Raw genomic sequence first — 16,995 nt, 5'->3', positions numbered from 1 at the left:
AGTTTTTTTTAAACAGTTTGTATTGTAATAAATAAAGAATTAAAAATAATTTGAATTTTAAAAAATTTTCTACAATTTCAATTAAAAAATTTTTATATTGTTTTTATAATTTAAACGTGACTTTTCGTTTCGTTGAGAAGAGCCCGCAGCAGCGGAGACAAAAAAAAAATAAATAATAATATTTCTTGTTTCAGTTTCTTAAGAATGTGATTCAAATCAAACTCAAAATTTTATAAATGAGTAGAATAATAAATGAGTAGAATTAGAAAATACGGTGCTTAGTGAGAAGATAGCTTGCAGAACCAATCGAATCAATCGGTTCTGATAAATGTCCAACAGTTAATTAGAAGGCGCCTCCACGTAACCAGTGGCAAAATGGAAGCTGAGTATTATTTTATTATGAACTCAAAAGGCTTTCATCAAGATCCATAATTTACAACGAAGAAAGGGCTTGTCTCCCAAAATACATAAATATTGAGAAAGGCTACATAAAGTAAAATAACGTTGCGCATCGAACTCTGCAGTAAGGGCATCAACGGCCAAAATGAAAGTGGTTCATCTGAAGAGAGTTCAAGGTTTACGACATTGCAATAGGATAAATTTAACTGTTTAAACTGACAAGTATTAGAATTATATAATTATATTGAAAATTATAATGGAAAGTTTGGTTTTTCGCATTAGATTCTATTGTGATAATATCTCTGAAAAATAATAAAGAGTTGTCTAAAGCAATAAAGTCTTTTAATTACAAAATCCTGCTATTTTGTAACAATATAACAAACTAGACATTTAGAACATGACAACTACTATTCTGCTAAGTTAATCTATTAAAATAAACAATTCTTTTCAGATATTGGAATTATTGGCTCCTTTAAAATATTTTAAACTTTTAAACTATTTTAGAACTCTTGCTCACATTGAAAATTAAAAGTTTGTGTCTTAAGTCTTTTATATCGAAAAAAGCCGAATGGTGTACGGCAACATTTTAGAAGATACAAATCTTTTGATATAATCGAATCGAATTAAACTATTCTTATAATCAGTTTTCGATTTTTATGATTTATTCCTTTTTAAGAAAATTGTATCGCATTATGCAAATGAAATCTAACAAAAGTTGAGAGCACAATACCTTGCAGCTTCATATTAGTTAAAAGCATGGCTAGTAGTTGCAACAAACTTGTTGCTCTGTTACGTAAAATGTTGCAAGTATCTGCAAATAAATGCAACAGCACACAACAAAATACATGTATAAGATTACCAAGATACTTAAATGGTCACTGATTGAGTTGAGAATGTTGACACGCCATGCTTGGGTGCTGGTACCATAACGAAGGTCTTCGCATGTAAAATTATTGTGTAAAGAAGAAGCCAGTCAACAAAGCGAAAAAAATGATTCCCTTTTTTCATCATTTTGCCTAACATTATGAGAAATATTATATAAAAAACCATCTATGCCTATATATGTGTGTGAATATTAAATAAAAAGTGTGAAATACGTAAGTTGATATGCGTAACATACCAAAGTAAGTTGGAGTGATGCACTTATGAGCAAACATGTACACAGGATGTGGTCATGTTCGCCATTGAGTTTGGCTGAGCATGCGTTACTTTCGGTAAACAATACAGAAAATGACTTCAAATTTCAAATTGCAAACAAAAGCAAGGCTCGATTTCAGTGCATAAAGCGCTGTGCTTGAAAGTGCTCCATGAGCAGAGCTTGTAGATACATGAACGCAACATTTAAACGTGTTTAGGCTTACAAATATGCATTGTATGCATATTAGGTAAGGAACTACAGGTAACATGGTAAGCAGTAGTGGATTCAAAACCTTGCAATGTGTCGAAACTAAGTTTTATATATAACGTTTACGTACTTGCAGAAATGTATGCATACCTGATTTTCTCTCCTTTTCTATAATTGCACGTATTTACTCTGCAATCACAATATTTTGTGTCTTCATAAAAAATTATATATTTTTATGCAACGTCGTGGTTCTACCACTGTTTACCAACTTTAGTATATTTGCCTTTCATAAATATTATTATTGACTTACGTTGCATATTCGTAGGTATATTTCTTTTGCAGGTTTTGTCTTTATTTACTCTGTAGTCGTATCTTTAAAAGTCATTTCGTACTAGACGTTGTTTTTATTTTCGCTTAGAATGCAATCAATCATTATATCAGATATTTGCTTTGCACGCGAATATTTGGAGTGCTTACATCTCAACTAAATTGGCTTATTTAGTCAATGTTATTCTTGGGATGTTACGAAGATTGTTTGTTCTTTCTTGGCAGTTAAGCAATTTAAATTGACAATGTGTGAAAGAAAATTACTTATAGTATGTCATAAATGTAAAGAATGCATGCAATCGTCTGCCTCTTCTCTTAAATTGGCTTTTTATGTCTATGTCTTTGTGGTTTTACAATTTATCCCACGCAGCATTTGCGAAAAGTTCATTAGAATTCAACCACAGTATGAACTTCATAGTAAAATCAATTTTAAAATTATTCTTCAGTTTTAAACATGAGAACAATTGATAAAGTTAACAATAACTCTGAGTCTAAAAACTCAACATTAATCGATCTTTCAAAACATCCTCAGAGAGAAATGGTTAAGTTATATACATTCTAATTCTGGAATCAATGAAACCAGTTAACATTTTTTATACGGATTATTGAAACGATTTTCTAAAGTTTTAAAGCGATTCTGATTTCTAGATTGAGTGAATGTGAAATTTGGAATTAATTTTGTTTTAGATGAATTTAGAAAGAAACGGGAATTTGGTTCTCAAGAAGCGAAACACTGGGGCCATATTATATAATATCAGCTGATGTCAACTATATCGAAGATATGTATCTGCTCTATGCTATGATTCTAACTGCGGCTGAAATAAAAACTTTACTTAAAGAGTTGAAAATCATGCCTCAATTAGTAATCAAAAAATGTGAAGAAGATTGGATCAAATGTAAAGTTACATGGTTCCGAAAAAGTGTTTTGGAACTAATAAAACAAATTTGCATTTTAAATCGATTCAACTACCCATTGACTGCCTTCATTGACTGAATGTAAAATTGAGAATTACTGGATTGGTACAAACGAATATTTTTGAGAGGATTAGGTCTAACGCTAACGTATCCGTCTTACACTCAATGAGCAAGACGACTTAAAGGTACCTTAAAGGTAACAATAAACTTTGGATAATTATGAACTTTTCTTTTGCTTTTTTAAATAATTCCGGTCAATTTTAATACAGACTATATTCCACATAATCCTAATTTCAAACGTCCTATTCTTTAAATACAGATTCTGATGTATAAATTTCGTTATGAGAAGTACAGTTTTCTATTGGCACATATTAATAGTTATAAATCGTCACTGTCAATTAACTATATATTTGTAAGCAATAGATTTAAAAATTAATTACTCGCGTTTATAAAAAAAAAGAGTTAAAATAATAGTATGAAACCAAACACTTACTCATCGTTACTGCTATCCACTTGATCATTTGTTATTGTGGTTTGTTCAACATGCTCACTTCCCAATGTCATATCAATTTCATCCTCATTAAAAGTGAAACTGATATCGTGGGCATCCTTAAAAGGCTTCATGCTGCGCGGTAAGCTACGATTTCGTAAATTCATATTAAGGAACTGCAAATCGTTTTCACTTAACTGTAATTCCGGCGTAACGGGTACCGCATGATTTTTAAATTCACTATTCGGCCGCGGTGCCGGTAGTGGCGGTTGCAGCAGTTTTTTCTTAGGAGGCAAGGCAGGTCGTGGCTCATCAAATTGCAGTGTAAGTGACGTTTGTTCCGGGGTTGATGGTGCAGTTGGCAGATGATGTCCAAAATCTGTATTGAATTGATTTGGCTCTCCATCATCCTGATCAACGTACCTATTATAGTATTTAGTTATATGCTCTGTTGTATCAGCAGCGTATCGTTTACCGCGTATAAGATCACCTAAATGATCCTCATCAATACCGAAGAGAAATGGATCATCTAACACGGTTACCTTAGCATCAGCTTTTGTTGCCTCACCACGTAATGTATTTATTGACTTAAGTATATCCAAAGTTTCTTTGGCGTGCTTACTTGACTTCAATGCTTTGTTATTTATATCAGCATCTGTTGCTGTTGCTGTTCCTTTGGCGTACGCTTCACGCAAGGATTTCAAAAGCTTCTTACCTTTTCTTGTTGTACTATTACATTTCGATGGAAATAATGCAACTGGCGTTTGGTTATCTGTACCCACTGTTGATGCTGCTGCTGGTGTTGTTGTTGTTGCTGTTGTTGCGATTTGTTGTTTTTTGTTATATTTAATTTTGTCTACAGCTACTTCAGCATCATCTATATCAAATTCTAGATGCAGATCTGGTTCATCTAATTGCGTTTCGATAAAATCAGCGACAGTATCGTAGTTAACTTGTTTATTGTTGTTGTCAATTTCATTACAAGCATCATTTGTTGCATTTGCTGTTGTTTTTCCTGCTGCCGTTGAGGATAATGCCAGCCTTTGTGCTGCTGCCTTGCCATAAACTTGTCGATAATATTTTTGCTGATCGCCATACAAAAAGCAAACACGCCACCATTGTTTGCATGCCAGCAAATTGGCGGTACGTGGCACCACAGGCTCAATTGATGATGACATGGTCTCCATGTTGTTCTTGGCACAGCCAGCCAGACGCTGTAATTTTGCTGGTGTAATGTCTTTGGTTGTTAGTCTTGTGTAGATTATTAAAATTATAAATAAATTTTATGGTCTGCGCTTTTTGGTGTGCTGTTTAGTTTATGCGTCCACAAATGTGTTCATGTTGTCCTACGGCGAGCTGTTAAGTCTTTAACTACAACTTTTACCTAAATAAATTTTTGTGATCTTAATACATTTATCATATATAAAACACTTTTAATACGGCAAAATATCATTGTCACATATTTCAGATGCTAAGTGCGAGAAGCTTACGTTTAATGCGCGTAATTGGCTCACTTGAGGCGATTTGTGGAAAAAGAATTTCAAACTACAATTTTGAAATGATTTCAAAAGAGAGAAGGATCAGTAGTAGGTTTAGTTACTTTACAGGGTCATCAATATCGATAGAAAATAGTTATTTGAGTTTTTTATATATATTTAGTGTAAGTATGAAATATTATTTATTTTACAAAAAGAAAAATCATTCCGAACTAAAACTTAGAAATGATTTCAAAAGAGAGAAGGATCAGTAATAGGTTTAGTTACTTTACAGGGTCATCAATATCGATAGAAAATAGTTATTTGAGTTTTTTATATATATTTATTTTAAGTATAAAATATTATTTATTTTACAAAAAGAAAAATCATTCCGAACTAAAACTTTAAAATGGTTTCAAAAGAGAGAAGGATCAGTAGGAGATTTAGTTACTTTACAGGGTCATCAATATATTGAAGGCAAGTATGAAATAACATTTCTCCTGCATAAGAAAAAGTATCTTAAAAATAAAAATAAAGTTTCAACATGTAAGAGAACTTTACTTGACTTTATATTAGTATTTAAACTTATTCTTTGACTAATGAAAATGATCGTTTTCAGACTGGAAGCATCGAATAAAACTCAATGAATTTTTTAATTTCTCAAAGTTTTCACTTGAATCTCAGCATAAATTTTCTTATAAACAAATAATTGTTACTGAAAAATAATTGCTTTTAATATAATTAACTTCTTATCACTAAGTGATATATCTTTTAACTAATTAGTAAAAATTAATTGTTTTGCCATTATGAAAGGCATGACCTGCTGAGATAACTTGTGGTAGTGAAAAAAATTCCAAGTTTAAGTATGAACTAAGTTTTATAGGATTTTGTACTAATACCTAGAATACTTAAAAGCAAAAGCAGTCATTTTAATTAATATGAGGGTTAGAAAATTACAGAGAAAGGATTAAAAGAAAGTATTATATGTTTTTTTGTGATAGCTTTATACAAGGTTGAAGTTAAGTCTTAGAGATTGAAGTACTCATTAAGTTTTATAAGACTTTTTACCAGCACTTGGTTAAAATACTTAAAGGCTCAAGTATTCATTCAAATTAGTATGAGGGTAAGAAAATTAAGTAGAAAGTAATCAGTTGCATAAAAAATTGTGATAGCTTTCGAAGAGTTCTCATAGCATGACACTAAGTTCAACTGCATCATGTATATATATTAGACTTATATAGGAAATAAAATAAAAAACTTGAAAGTATTCACTATTTGAATTGATATTTACAAGAAAGTGTTAGCAAATTAAAGTTTTAATTAGTCAAATACTAGTACAGGCTAAAGATATACAAGATTTTGGCAAAACACACATTATCTACCGAGAAAGATACTATTTAGAAACGCTCAAGTATGTACCAATATATATATATCACATTATGCAGGTATATGAAGACAAGAGAAAAGACTTATTTCTGAGTTTATAGCGTAGGGAAAAGAAGCGATATCATTTATAAAAAGTTAGCAACCAGTTAGAAGGGTATTTACTTTAGAAAATAAGGTATACTTTTTTAACTTAAGTATGTGTTTAGGTGTAACACCTCTGGGGAAAATGAAAGAATTTATGCTAATGCCTAAATAAATAGGTTCTTACTGTATTTATAGAAATAATTCATTTAAGTCTCTTGTTTTATGATACTTTCACATTCTAATAGTTCTACAGCTATTATGAAGAAATGTACTTAAATTAGTTTAGAAATATAGACCAATGAATTATATTTACAGCATAAAAAACATTGATTGTAATTTATGACACAAAGAGTATGTTATAGTGTTAATTTTAATAAGGAAATCTAACCGACTGACCTATTTCTTTTATAAAATATTAAATTTTTGGCTATCTATTTTTCACTCTATTATTTTCTTTTATTAATAGAAAATACATTTTCTCATAGAACAGAGAACTGTTTTTGGAAAGTCAAATGTCAACTGTAATTTGAATTTAAATAAAAACTTTCAAATTAACTCGTAAAGCAATTGGGCGCATTAATACTCGTATTGAAAAATGAAAGATAAATTGATTGTCGATCCGAAAAGGTTAACAGTAAAAATTACTTTCTCGCCAGACGAAATAATGGCAACAATAGAAAAAAGTAAAGATTTTTATTGATTACCTGTGCATTCATGAAGCGCTGGGTATGTGCATTAGCTGGAAGCTTCAGCCAAAGAATGCATTAGAAATCAATTTAAAATGAATTTTACTATTCTTTTGTTCCCGCATAACAAAAGCCATGCAACTCATTAGAAATTCCAGTTAAGATCACTGCAGATCAGCCATTGAAATGAGTTTTTAGTCTGTTGTGCCTTTGATGGAATTCATGTTCACTTAATAACAACAACAATGACTGACAATAACAATGAAAATAACATCAAACATCACACTTTATGCATTGATTTAGTTCGCAAACATGATTATGATGTTGATCGTCTGAATGATTATTACCTTTATACTCGTAAAATAGTTGCCAAAGATAGTAACATGGGATTTTCTATACGAGGAGTACGATCGATGCAGCAAGTGAAGATAGTAAGTACTCTGCTAAAAATATTTTGTACTCAGTTGGGATGTAGCAGTGTTGCGGCTTCAATGCAGATTTGAAGTCATGAATCGATTCTAATGGCAGCATCAGTCAATTCAGAACGAAATTGCTGCAAAATACAAAAGATGATCAATGATGTTGCTTTTGGCATTGATTGCCACTGAATGAAAATACGGAAGCAGTATGTGAAATCGTGCAGTAAAGTTCTTTAAAATAAATTTATAATGTAGACTACATCGAATATAAAACTGAAGTACTAGTGATTCTGGCAGGAGTAAACTAAAGTCATTAGGCAGAAAATTTATTCGGCTTGAAATAATAGTAGACGTTATGATCATAATAAATGAATCTTTGTTAATAAATATAAACAAAATACAATTTTAGGTTAAGAGAAAAATAATCTCACAGCAAATATTCTAGTAATTCGGGGGTCAAATTTAATGGATTAACAGTAATAGGAAATCTTTTTAAGTTAATTATAAAGTCTTATTCTATCATAGTAGTGTGGACTTATCGGTTAGGTGATTTAGTTTATCTAAAATTTCGTTTATTTTATTTGTCAGAAAAATATTTTTAGTAAGAAAAGTTTTGGACTAACCTATAAATATTTTTTTTAAGAGATATACTTAAAAATATTTTTTTTAATTGGATGGATATTTTTTTATTTCAAGTTTTATATTAAAAATTAGCGTTAAATAAAATCGAAAAATAAGACTTAAATTTATAACTAGATTTATAATGCAATGAACGAACAAAAAGAGGAACACTATTTAAACAATTTCAATTTATCTAAATTTATGGCAAATATATATGGCATACTAAGGCTGTGTGAAAAACTCCATGACCCAATATAAAGAAATCTCTGAATGGTTACAAGCTCCTCGGGGGGTCAATTAATTCTTAGTCTGATGAAGTGATAAACAATAATCCAGTCAAGGCGCAAAGAGGGGTTTTGAAGAAATCTCGCAGTTAATAGAGAGCCTCAACATAATAATACAAACAAATATTAGATACTTTATAAAACGCACCTTACTGATTTTAGCATATACGTACAGTAAGTAAAAAGCTAGCGCCCAAATATGAATAGATACTATAACATAAATATACCCTAGACGTGCGTCTAGAAGTATCTAGAAGTATTGGGTAATCGCTCAGCGCATGTTGGGTGGTGCGTTTAACCAACAGGTTTATTTATGCCTTGTCGCAATCTACTGAAAACTTTATAAATAAGTAAGTTAAAATAGGTACGATACCTAAATAGAGCCAATAAAATTTTTAACCAAAAGAAGCATCATATTGAAACGAGGACTAGGTAAAATTATATTGCTTATGATGACGGTGATGATAATGATGTATATCAATGAACAAATAAATTTTTTTTTTGAGACTGTAATTTATAATAGTGTCATCTGCTAAGTTCTAATAATATAATATTTTACAGGGAATACTACGTATAACGATTTAGGGTGTTTATTATGCCAATAATACAATAAACGTAAATTTATACTTAAATAAGGATTTGCTATTAAAAAGATAGTATAAAATATAACAGAAATAAACAGGTTATCGTCTCCTAACGGAGTGGAGCACTGCGACCATAGTTGATCTTTTGTGCTGCTACAGACCCTAACCGAACAGAAGACATTCCACGCTTTGAATGAAAGCCAAAATGTCAGCCGTTGAGGACCTAGTAATGTCAGAAGGGGAAGGTATTTCGCGATTCCTTATCCAGTAATTTTAAAAGTATTTCAATTTCTAGTACTACTTTAGTGTTCATTATCGAATGCTCAATGGTTACTAAACCTAAGTGTGCGTTATAAAACTGGGTCTACAATTAGCTTTTCTTATTATTGTACACATATTATTGAAATTTAATTATTAAAAATTAATCGCAGATTAAAATATTGACAGGTAAAATAAAAATATATTAAAGCTCTAATATCTAGTGAGACTTCTTACCAATTACTAGCTCTGTTTATATATGTGTATTAATCTCTCAAGCCATATGTGTGAAAATGCATTTAATTATTCGAGTTGAACTCATAAATTATCTAAGATTTGCTTAATGAAGTTCGATTTGTTTAAAGTGATAAGTATAAAGGTTTGATTTTAATAGTATTGAGAAGAAAAATGATTTAATTGAGTTCAGAAGTCAATTAATTATAATTTCAATAGGAATCTCCTATAATCTAAATTGCATGAAATTATTAATAAACATGTTGATTGCATTGCTCAGCGTTGTGTTTGTTTTTTGTTGTTGATTTTTTTAGAAAATAAAAATGCAATTAAGTTTCGTGCTTATTGTGGAGCTACTGAAGAATCATCTTCGTGGTTTACGTGTTTATATTCTAGCATTAAAAAACCATTTAAGCAAGTACATTTGTTAGACTTTTACGAGTACATTAAGCATAGAAGCATTAGCCACTCTTCACAATTAGACACACCTCAAACAAACAGCAGAATAATGGCCTGAGAAGAACGGCACTAACATCAAATAACAGACAACGGACAACAGGCAACGGGCAACAGGCAACAAACCGATTGACTAGCTAACTAAGCCAACTAAGTTCCAACAAACGGTTCAGCCAGCCAGCCATTAGAATGTAACAACAAAATGCAGTTTAAATGCTTAATACACGTTAAGTGCTTTTGCGATGCCCTTGTCAGATTGTAATAACTTCATCATCAGCTCCATTTCGGATGCAGCATGCACTCCGCTACAATTGCCCCGCCAGTTCTAACAGTAGAAAGAGCTTAGCTGGCATTATTCGTAAATGGAGAGCAATTCATGTTAATATTTTAGTATAAAAAGGCGCAAAAATTGTGGCATTAACGTTAAGTGCGTTTGTGTGTATTCATGCTCGACTACGGCAGTGTGAGTATGTGGCGCTGTATCTGCACGCCTAACAACTCATACCGTTTTTATCTGAGAAATTGCGGGTTTATCATGGCAGATTGTGGTTTCGGCTTAAGTAGCTTAAGGTAGTGTGATTCAGCAGCTCATTGAAGTACAAATGCTTTAGAGAAAATATTTTTCAAAATAATTTATGAATTCAGTTTGAGATTTTCATGGTTACACGAAAGTTTTTCTGTGTACTTCAGATACATATTTGCATGTTATGCACAAAAGAGTTTGTAAGGTTTATGGTATGAATTCAAATTAAATCTGAATCTGAAAAAGTGGATTAATTATTTTATTGAAGTATATAAACTTATATTCCGAAACTGAGAGGTTGAAAGGTACATAAACAAATTCATTTTCTTCGATTTTAGTTAAGAGTTCATACTTCCATAATTTCATTAATTATTATAAAAAATGATTTTTTCAAATCTGTGTAATATAAAATACTAAAATACGGATATATACAAAAATTTAAGGGACTTAATTATGAAAAATGTATTTGAATCCAAATGAAACACGAAAGTGACTTCGGAAGTACATTCTAGAGCACGAATTATTAACCAATTAATCGAATATTTAAGAACATATTCCTGAAGAGGGAGCTCTGACGAAAATAAAACCAATTAACCAACACCATTCCTCACAAGTGGTACGGTCACTATGGGATTTTAAGAGCTTAAGTCAACTATTCACATAAACTAATGACAATATACATTTATGAAAATAGTATTGTAATGCATTCTGCTCAAAAAGTATTTTGTTTTTGTTAACTACTCCTTAAGTAATAGACCTTTTTCAACCATTTTTGTTTTCATGTTGGTACACCCTCTCTTGGCATATGGTACAAATTTGAGCGCCATCTGTAAATTAGTTTATTTACAGCAGCTATTAATGTGAGACTACCTCAAGTACATTTAGCAATTTTTACTATGGAAAATTCTTGTTGTATGCGATTTTTTGACCAAACACGGCACCACTGTCATAGCTCAGGCACCATATTCGTCAGATCTGGCGCCGTGCGACTTTTTCCTGTTCCCGAAACTCAAATTGCCCCTTCGTGGTAAGCGTTTTGAGTCGATTGAATCGGTAAAAGAGAATTCGCCGAAGGAACTAAAAGCCATAACTGCACAGGCTTACGAAAAGTGTGTGGAAGATTGGGTTAAGCGTTGGCATATGTGTTTCGCTTCAGAAGGAGCATATTTTGAAAGAGATAAAATAAATGGAATAAAGTTCAAATTTGTGTGTTTTATTTACAAAATCCGAATACTTTTTGAACAGAAGGTATAAGTAAGCTCATTTCCGTAGTTATTTCTTTTATCAAAACTGTATGGGATTGCCATACAGTCACATCACATAATGTTTCTTCAATAACAATATATTTTTCGGTATTGTGATAAATATGAATATAAGTGTATGTCCGTAGATAATATTGTTATTGAAAACTTTCTTAAACTACTCGAAAGTCTCATTTTTCGAATCATCACATCCTATCCCATTAGCTATCCTATCCTATCCCATTAGCTATCCTATCCTATCCCATTAGTAGATGCATTTTATTTTCTTGATACATAAATTTTCAGTGTAGTTAAGTAATTTTTATTGAAAAATTAATAACTATTTACTTAGCATTATAATTTACTTTCAAATCAAATAATATTTCTATTTACTCTAACATCGCCTAATGCTTCATAACTCCAACAGCAATCTGATTATTCAATCAAGGCTTTTTATAAACTAATTGACTAGATTGCTTATCTAAAACAAGTGCATAAATATGATACTTTATGACTCTTATAATGGAAATGCATAATAATAATATTTTAAAGAATCTAATAGAGAAGTTGCGAATAATTTAATTGAAATAATTAAGCATTAAGCATCAAACAGCAGAATTAATCTTTAACCCAGTTGGATGAGAAAGATGGAATTTTGTTGTTATTTTCACATACTATACTTTGTCAGTGAATCTCGTCTTATCGTGTGTAGAACTTGCAAAATAGAGTTGTATGAAATACGACAAATTTAACTGGTGAAATAAATAATTTCTCGAAATGTTGCCAATGCATACAATTGCAATTGCAGTAATGATTGATGTTGCAGCCAGAAGTTATGACAACTTGCAATATGTTGCTACAGCAATTAAATATAAGTTGTTGCTACAGAAAGTGGCATCTAGGGAAGGACAAGAACCAGAGCTTATTGGAGCTGCAGACACGGTAGAGCATGTTCCTAGTGAATTTAAATAAATTTAAAGACATGCAAGTTAGAGTTTAATTGCTTTTTAAGTCGATGAGCTTAGTTAAGTTAGTAAATTGATGTTTTATCCATAAAATAAATTGAAAATTCCTATCTACTTTTAACCGTGTTAAAACTTTCCCATTATCTAGCGACTGCCGACTGACTTTTTTCGTTTCAACGACGGTTAGTGTGTAGAGTGTGGTATTCTACTTTAAATACGAGTGCAGAAAAAGCAACAAATTACGAAAAACTATTAAATAAAGTTATTAAGAATTGCCTTCGGAGACAGTCAAATACCGCATTGCACTTGACAAGCAACCGAAAAGTTGCTACTCAATTGTGTGGTGCCTCGGAAACTGGTAAAAATATAAAAAACTGTTTCTAAAACCAGGCAATACGACTTGCATTCAAGACAACAATAACACAATTTCAATTTGGCAGCAACATTTCTAATTTTTGCTGCCATTTTTATTGGTTAGTCTGAAGCTGTAAACAAAGACATTGAGCTCAGCTTCAAAATGGAACAAAACATAGCCCAAACTGATAATGCAATTGTAATTAGAAATGAGTAGTGCTTGAAAGTTATTACTTGAAAATGATACAATTTCCAAACAACAATTTTAATAAGTTTTGAACATTGACGCACAATATCAACGTTACTTAACATAGGAGTGACATAGATATGATCTCAATATCGGGCAACAACTTGTTTTACTAGCACTCCAGACGTTTTTCAATTAACAACAACTGCGTAAGAAGATCTTTAATGAAAGAAGTATTAAATATTTATTTCGATAATGTTACATAGACGTAAGTATGACTTAATGTCACTCAAAAAAAAAAAATATCTTTTAAATGGACTTTCATGTCCGCCGGAAGTCTTTGTCAGCAAAAAGTTCATGTTCATGATCGTTAATCGTTGACCGTTGATCGTTGAGTGATCGCGTTTCAGAGACAGATATTTCTTTATCTGCTTAATAAATATTGAAGGCAGGCAGCAATGCAACAAATCACTTAAATAAAATGTAGTGCATGAGAAACGTAATCATGCAAAGTAATACCAGAAAGTGCTTGAAAGCAATGTTAAAGAAATTTTTAAGAAAAAGCAAGAATCCAGTATTTTTATTGCTTTTAATGCGATTCCAGTTAGGCTTAGAAGTACAATAGACCAGCACTGATTATACAGTTTCCAATTATACAGTTTGCGTGCCTCAATATGTGGAATTTGTACGATTGCCGCTGCAATTATTATTAATGCAGAGAAATTCATACTTTGTTATAATTTAATACAATATTTATGAGGTTCACTTGAAGTATTCGTCGTACTTAAGGAGAAAACTCATCAGCCGGAAGCAATAAAAATCTTGCGTTTTATAGCCGCAAGACAAAATTAGACACATAATTTTATTACGATTTTATTAGTACAGAAATTAATGCGAAACTGTACGGATAGAAACTGAATCATCTGCCTTGTTAATTAATTAATGATCTTCAGAAAATGTTCTTACTTTAAATAACAGACTTTAAATCTAATTCAAAAAATTTGAGAAAAATTTTTGTTTTAGAAGCTTTTGTTAAGAATTAATAAAATATTTGCTTTTAGCACAATCAGTAAATATTTTGGACACTGGAATTGAAAGTATACTCTCACAATGGAATTAGAGCACAATTTTGAACTGATATTTGCAGATACTTTTCAATTCTAATGAGGAGATATTCACACTTATGTGAGTAACGTTTATATTTTAGACACGTTAATTTATTAATATTGTTAAAAAAAATATTGATAATGTGTTGGTCTATGGAAGTAAGTTAAGAGAAAGGTATGATGCCTCCTTAATATATTAATAATAAAAAGAAATTAAATTTAATCCGATTTGTCGAATTTTTATTCATTTCCCCTTTAGAGAAACTTTTTTCTGGTTTTGCTAATTGCACCAAAGAGTCCCAGAACTTTATTGATATCACTCTCTACATCTCAACTATAGATGACAATGTAGAAAAAAAAACGATTATGCTAATCGCTCTAATTATCGTGATATAATGCTTTTAAATATCATATAAAAGGTTCTGACAACCATACTATATGAAAGAGTAAATCCAATCATCAACTGATTGGGCTGATCGGGAAATCTATTGTAGACGAGATACTCTCCAATCTTCTGAAACAAAGAATCATTCTTTCCAATAGATGTTATTTCTGGTTAAGTAGGCTGTTGGGAATTACAGCCAGAACTAAGGTTCTGCTCTGCAAGTCTTTCATAAAGAATCATTCTTTTAATAGATCTGGCTATATAGACTATTGAGAAATACAGCCCTTTGTTAAGGCAAGCAAAGATTCCGTTTTACAAGTTTTTAATCAGTAATTTTAGTCTATTCTTCTGTATAATTTAAGAGGTTAGACAATAACCAACAGTTATAAGAAAGCATTAAGAGCAATCGAAAGAAAAATTTTTGAAATATTTATTAGAAAGGTATTTGATTTGTTACCCACTGACAGAAGACGCGATAGAGAACATCCAAATCTTTGTTGGAAGTATCAGGTAACCGATTTCAACTACTAGGAGATGTATATCAAGTAAATACAGCTAAAGAGTTCGAAATTCACAAAGTGTGTGCTTTAAGCTTTCGATGTTCATTCCGCAAAATAACAAACTTTAGTGTCAGAAACTTATTAAAGTGATTGCAAAGGTAGCAATGACCTGAAATGTAGCCATACTGAATCCTTAGACTTCAAAAGTTCTTGACTTGATATTTTCTTTGCTGGGATGAGAAATCGTTTTGCATGATGTTAGCCTACATCATTTAACAGAAGGTATGCACATTATTTTTCCTCCATTCCACTGAAGAGACTAGAACTAATAAAACGCTGATTACTGCTCTAGTTTAGGTAGTTAGCCATTTGATTACAATATTTTTTGTGGACTTAATGGTAATGAAACAAGTTTTTAAAAAAACCTAGTAAAAATTATTTTATTTGAGACTATTTCTAATCTTTTCTAAAAAGTGTATGTATTGTATATAAGTTCGAGGCCAATAGTTACATATAAAATGTGATGATTACCTTCTCTTCTCTACATTTAACAGTGAACTAATTAATTCTAAAGTTTCAAGAAAGACAATAGATTCTATGTACATTAGATTGTTTAGAATAGCAAAAACTGGTAAGAATATTATGTCAATATACCAATAAAGATTTGTTAACAATAACTCGTGCTTTATTTAAAAACTTGATTGATGACCGAAAGCTTACTCAAGTTCCAAAAAATAATAGAATAAGGCAACTTGCGCATCTTAATGGGCTAATAAATATTTGTACATATAATAAAATATCTAACGAAATTGCATATAAAAATTTTGTGAAAAGTTTTTAATTATCTCAATTTGTTTATTATAGAAAAAAAGAATTAAAAACAGAAGTATCTTATAAACTCGTATTTCTTGAATCGCTTCGAGACAATTGCTCGCTTCGAAACCCATGTGGATGTGTTGCGGATAATCATAAACTATTTAACAACTTAATCCAGTGAGATACGAAAACAGATGTAATGGCTCTGGTTTGATAGAAGGCGCAGCCTGTTCCAACGCCAAAGTGCTCGCTTCTACATTTTACAATCTCCAAGATTGTGTCGTAAAATATATTTTAAAAATATGTATCTGCGCGACTACAGAAGTGACTTTAGTGCGGTGTGTATCTGTAACTATTATTTCCATTGTTTATCAGCGGCGCATTCATATGTTAATGTTGTTTTTTTGTATATTTCATAAATTCGTATATAATAAGCGGTTATAATGTTTATATATTTCTTATGCTGGAGTTGAGAGTTAAGAGTGAAGAGAGTGAAGAGTTTGTTGCTGTTATAAAACTGTTAGTCGCATGAAGTTGTCAAGAGATTGAGTCATAAGTTAATCAACTTTATTATATTCTTACAGCTTCATGTTGACGGAGTTAATGGAGTATTGAAGTATTGTGGGCTTGAAGGAATACTTCAAAATAAATGAAGTGAAAAATGGGTCAAATGCTTTGAACACATAAATTTGTTCAAAATTGTTTAGTCTAGTCAATTGAGTAGAAGATAGATTTTTTCGTAGAAGATAGATTTTTTCGTAGAAGATAGAAAAGTTAGAAAATATTTAGCTAAGTGTGAAGTGTTTAATATTAATTGTTATAGAAATTATAATAAAATTCTTCCAAAATATTTGACAAACATTTTAGCTAAGTCTATGTGTATGTGTTTTATTGTAGTTAGTTACTGATACACTATTGCAAACGTTACTTTCTTTCTAATATTAGTTCATTAATT

General features: G+C 31.0%; 2 protein-coding genes across 2 annotated transcripts in view; one reads left to right on the top strand and one right to left on the bottom strand.

Annotated features, from left to right (window-relative positions):
* Nucleotides 1–4,822, bottom strand: part of LOC119684458 (protein prickle) — a 39,678-nt gene extending 34,856 nt beyond the window's left edge. Inside the window, exon 1 of the mRNA XM_038098501.1 lies at nucleotides 3,480–4,822. Coding sequence (XP_037954429.1) covers nucleotides 3,480–4,663 — 1,184 coding nt within the window. The 5' untranslated portion in view covers nucleotides 4,664–4,822. The remainder of the gene's footprint in view (nucleotides 1–3,479) is intronic.
* Nucleotides 4,823–7,352: 2,530 nt separating this feature from the next.
* LOC119674026 overlaps nucleotides 7,353–16,995 on the top strand; it is a 29,195-nt gene continuing 19,552 nt past the window's right edge. Inside the window, exon 1 of the mRNA XM_038085148.1 lies at nucleotides 7,353–7,538. Coding sequence (XP_037941076.1) covers nucleotides 7,353–7,538 — 186 coding nt within the window. The remainder of the gene's footprint in view (nucleotides 7,539–16,995) is intronic.

This window comes from Teleopsis dalmanni, chromosome 2 (genome assembly GCF_002237135.1).
Source record: "Teleopsis dalmanni isolate 2A chromosome 2, ASM223713v2, whole genome shotgun sequence".
NCBI classification, from domain to species: Eukaryota; Metazoa; Arthropoda; class Insecta; order Diptera; family Diopsidae; genus Teleopsis; species Teleopsis dalmanni.
The sequence above is the reverse complement of the archived record's forward strand: the minus strand, read 5'-3'. Positions and strand labels throughout refer to the sequence as shown.